The sequence below is a fragment of the Argiope bruennichi genome, chromosome 2 (assembly GCF_947563725.1).
Source record: "Argiope bruennichi chromosome 2, qqArgBrue1.1, whole genome shotgun sequence".
NCBI lineage: Eukaryota > Metazoa > Arthropoda > Arachnida > Araneae > Araneidae > Argiope > Argiope bruennichi.
The window spans coordinates 53,783,116-53,788,571 of NC_079152.1; the positions used below are offsets into that span (position 1 = coordinate 53,783,116).

Below are 5,456 nucleotides of genomic sequence, written 5' to 3' on the forward strand. Positions count from 1 at the left end.
ACGGAATTACGACTATTCATTTCATTTCATTATATGTGAGTACTCGGTTTAACCTATAGTGTTGACTTTAAGCTCTAATTCATATTGTCTTGAGAAAATATTTTGAAACTGATTGCATATAAATTCTAATAGAAACAAAATTCTTATATACTCAGAAGTATTAGAATTTTTAAATTTTTTAAGATGAGATTGAACTGAAACGAATTATTTACACATGTTCGAACTATTAGTAATGATAAGAAAAATCCATACATTCCTCAAATCTTTTTTTAATGAATTTGAGGAAATATAATATCTAATTGGGTGCGAAAAAACTATAATAGGGGCTCGACAGATTACTATTGTTATTAAATTATTGATTCGATGATCAATGTTTGTTGCAATATATATAACTTGTGGTGAAAGCTCATAAGCCAGTTAACAGCAGCTACGCTACATGAGCAATTGCTTTTGTATTATGGTTATATTACTGGACTGCGAACCACAAGGTCCCATGTTCTATCTTCGCTCATCCCAATCCGTCACATTGGTACCTCGGACGATGAACCTTCAACCTTCGTACAGCTGTTGTGGCGCCATCTACACACAGAAAAACCAAAGTCGTCAGACTCACTTGACGCAGCAACAGCAACCACTCACACACACGCTCTCGCTTGCCATAACGCTTGGCGCTACTCAAATGAGTACAGGCGCATTAGACTCAACAACTAAATACATCACCACTCAACAGCCATATCGTCCATCTCACCTCTGACTTACTGGAGGGAGTCTGTGGTGAAAGTTTATAAGCCAGTTTACAGCTACGCTACACCAGCAATTGCTTCTTTATTGTGGTCATGTTACTGGGCTGCGAACTACAAGGTCCCGGGTTCTGTCCTCGCCCATACCAATCCGCTACAAACTCTTAATTTAAATTCTAATTGATTGCCTAATTTTTATCTCAAATAAGTCTATGTTAATTTCATTATAAAGTTATAAAGTATTTCCCTATTCCCTGATCCAATTCCCCCTTTTTAATTAATTCTACAGGTGCTATAGGAAACTGATGACTTCAGCCTGTTCTCACGCTCCGAGCAAAGGAATAAAATTTCCTAATGTTTACAACATTCTTCTAAAGATACCTAAGATTCCCTTTCCTAAGACTACACGTGTCAAAGAAATCTCTATCAAAATCTCATACTAAAATCATTGAAGAAAAATCTATGTCTCTTTTGCTTTTGAGCAGCATTAGTGGCAGGGGAGCAATTGTCTGTCGACAGCCACTTGTTCCCCCCCCCTCCATTGGTGAGAGATTAAGAATTCCGTTGGCAAAAGTCTTCACCACTTTAGGATGGTTATGGAGAGCTAAACATTCTTGAATATGATAATTTAAAAATTACCTTAAATTTAATATGTTGTAAACAGTTGAAATATCCAAGTAATAGTTAGAGCGGTTTGACTATATTTGACAAAATAATCGATAGGGAAGTAAATCAATAAGATGTCGCGTTTTGCGGACAAATTTTGATCGACCGACTATAAACGCATGGCGATAGACTTCAAAGAAGTTAAATTCGCAGATTTTCAGACTTTGATTGAAATGTCATTCATCAAGCTTATAGTTTGCCTTACTTTTGGCTATATATCCGATAAAGTTAATAAGATATTGCATTCTGCCGAAATTTTTTGGTGGACCGCAGATTTTCAGATATTTGATTCAAATGTCGTTCATTCAGTTTATAAATTACATTACTTTTTGCAATATAATCAATAAAGTGACAAGTGAATAAGATTTCGCATTTAGCCAAATATTTTTCATCGGTCGAATAAGAACTCAATGTTAAGTTTACGATGTTTTTAGACATTTGATTTAAATATTACTCGTTCAGCTTACAAATGGAACTATATTCAGCAGAATAATCAATAAACTGCCAAATAAACAAGATGTAGCATTTTTGCCTACTAATCTTTGTCTTTCGGCTAAGATGTTATCACAGGTTCTGAGGAAAAAAATTGTTTTCATTGAGTAATTCGATTAACCGCTTGTTATTAGGGAAATATACTTTTAATTGAATTTTTCTTTTCATACTTGCTGTTCACCATTTCCAAACACTTCTGTAGATATCTCTAGGGCTAACCAATACTTGAATGGTTAAGAAAGGCCCAATATTCTGCATCAAAATATTTTGCAGATCATGCTCAATCTTCTATTTGTTCGAAAAGAAAAAAATCTACAAATCAATTTTCAGAACTTTATAATCCACTAACAAAAAATTAAGCAAAAACGTAACCTAATTAGACTACATTAATTTTTTAATGTTAATAAAGTAATTTAATAATTTTCTTGTGAAACATTATTCTTTACTAACTGTTAAGGACAAAGTGCGCATGTGTACATTGGCGCAGCACCGGTTAGACCATTAACTTGGAGCAGTCACATTTGGCACAAATATATATAGGAGGGTAGGAATGTGCACTTTTGTGTGAATTTCACAAAATTTCAATCAATCGAAAATTAAGCGAGATTTTATATTTTACCAAGATAATTTCCAAAACAGATCATCATGCAAAAATGAATTCTGCGCCTAAAATTTAAAAAAAAATCTTTTAATGAAATTAATTAAGTTTGTATTTTTCTTGATTTTGGTAATTTTTTACACGCACGTACATAATTTTAAGCAAACCTTTTTTTATTGTTGCAAAAATTCATATATTTTTGAATTTTTACCTCAGACATTTAATAGCATCAATTTTTTACGTTAACAAGAGCTACAGAAGAGAGTTTCTGTTTTTTATCTGCGGTGCTTAATGAGGAACATGAAAATATTGTTACATAATCGCGAAAAACTATGTGGTTAGAAAATGGATGATCAATATAAGCCTAATGTTAATCATTTTATGGAATTAGTAGTAATTTATTCAAAATATTCCCTAAAATGACGAAATATATATATATATATATATATATATATATATATATATATATATATATATTGTTATCTGTCATATTTATAAAAGAAAATTTTCGATTTGCAAACATGAGGAATCTATTTTTTTATAGACAATAGAAAAAATATGCTTTTATATGAAATGTGAAAAAGCTCATATCAATTTAATAATATCTGAATCAGGCATAATAATAATTTTGACAGAAGAAAAAAAACACAATTTTATTTTTGAATCGCAAACTATTTTATTTTTTAAATTAATTTTATAAGTTAATACAACAAAAACAGGGTTTCATGAACTATAAATTTTTCTTTGGGTAATACGCAATAGCATTACGTTTAAAAAGAACCAAATAAAGAAGAATACAATCAACATAGTTTGGAGCCAAACTTAATGCATATGATTACATTTTTTTTTTTCCCTTATGAGTTTATTTTAACAAAGTGGTGGAAATCTGACTTGAAACATCATTCTCAGCAGCCAAAAAGAATCGCAACATGGGCAATTATCTAACATTTTTGGTATACTTCATAACTTTCTTTACAAAAATTGTAATGTACATAATAAATCAAAAAGCAACTTCTTTAAGTTTAATATAAAATGCTATAACTCCATACATTTCTTGGTTGAAAGCTAGAATTTAGCACACTCGCTAAGCGAAGATACGCCAATTTGTCTTATAACTGACTGAACGTACAGAAACGAAATGATTTACAAAGTAATTTTGTGGGCGAGAAGATGTCTTGGCATGGCTTAATAAAACGGGTTAACATAGTAACTAAAAATTAAATTTGTTTATCAAAATGAGTACTTTTTCGTTAGCTCAATAGCAGCTGTTACCAAACATGGAGCTAACAAAAAAATACATTTTTCTATAAGAAGTAGAAATATGTTTTATATCATTAAACATAGGATCTTTTGTAAAGAAACATAATTTTATCCGAGCATGCATTTTAGCTGTTGTAAAAATAACAGAAAAGTACATAGCTACAAGTTCAAGTTACTTCATAGAAGAAAACTTCCAAAACCTAAAATTCTTTTCATGCTGTCCCAATAAAACTTCTTCCATCCTTCTCTCGTAAATTCTAGAAAGTCTTTTGGAATATCTTTGTGGTGAATATTTATTTCTGTACAATCTGACCTTTCATTAATATCAATAGACACATTGGAAAAATGTCCTTCAGGCCAAGTTCTGAATCTCCATTTTTGCTCTATTAATCGATACGGAACAAGTTTAGTAAAATAACCTTGAACGTTACCATCAAACAATTCGAATCTGCCTCCTTCTTCAGTTTCTAAAATGCAATTACTTTGAGTAAAGGCTTGAACTAATTCTTTCAAAGTCATAGCTAAATAGAATTCCTGCGCAGTGCACTTAAATGTTTCCGTGTTACTTATTTCACAAGTTTCGAAGATATCACTTTTAGCAGTTTTTGAACCTGTTTCGTCAAATAATTTAATTTTTTCGATGCTTTTTTTGCATTTAAACATGTCTTTTTGTACGTTGTCTTTCACAGGCAAAATAAGTTCATTTGCGAATTCTTCTTTCAAAGAAGTTACGTATTCTTTCAGATTCTTACGAATAACTTCAACGCAAGCTTCTTGAATTGCATCTCTGATAACTTCTCCTTTGGCTCCATTTGTTTCTGAATGCACACGGATTTTAATATCGTTAATGTCGTGGTCTTCTGAAAAATTATGAATTTCAATATATCCTTCAACATCAGAGTCGTCATATTTTAAAGAACCAATCCATTTAAACTCTATTACCCAGTCATAGAAAACGATTAATTTAGATTTTCTATTATTTACAATAGCATCACCTTCGCATTTAGTCATTTCTACTATCACACACTGAGCAATTTCATCTTGTATCTTAGCTCCAATAAAAATTTTCTTTAACTTTTCTTTGGACCAGTAAGATGCATTTTTTTCAGACCAGTGCCAGTTGTTAACATTCTTTGCATCAGGCCGGTCTTCAACCAACCGTCGAGGATCACCTTTTCCCCATTTAGCCATCTAATTAAATATATTACTTATATGTATGATATAGTAGTGGTGATTTAACTTGAATTGGAATTAATGTTGTCTAAAAATATCAATAATTGTTCTTTCATTTGCACGTGAAGAATATTTTCACGTTCATTTTAAGAATTTTGATATTGACGATCAATCGGCTTTACCGATAACGCTTAATTTTTCTAAACGATAGATAAACAAGTTTAATACAGAATTCAAATTAAATTAGGATTTTTAATTAAAAATTGTCAGTTAATCGTGTTAGATTAAGTGATAATTTTTGAAATTTACAATACAATATAATTCCATTAAATGACAGTAGTAAATAGAAGGTATGGCATGTTAACAAAAAACGAGTATTATCAATTTTGCCACTCCTTTTTTTATTTTTGTTAAAAAAACATTTATATTTTTGCCTATTCTTCAGAATTTATTTGCAAACGATATAGAGCTTATTAACGGTAAGTCTAACTGCTACAAACGTTTTAGTTCAGAATTTATAATTTGGA

General features: G+C 30.8%; 1 protein-coding gene across 1 annotated transcript; it reads right to left on the bottom strand.

The window, feature by feature from the left end:
- Positions 1–3,933: 3,933 nt before the first annotated feature.
- LOC129962188 (activator of 90 kDa heat shock protein ATPase homolog 1-like) lies at positions 3,934–4,947 on the bottom strand. Its single transcript, XM_056075928.1, has one exon. The coding sequence runs from the start codon at positions 4,945–4,947 to the stop codon at positions 3,934–3,936; it is 1,014 nt and encodes a 337-aa protein (XP_055931903.1).
- Positions 4,948–5,456: the final 509 nt, after the last annotated feature.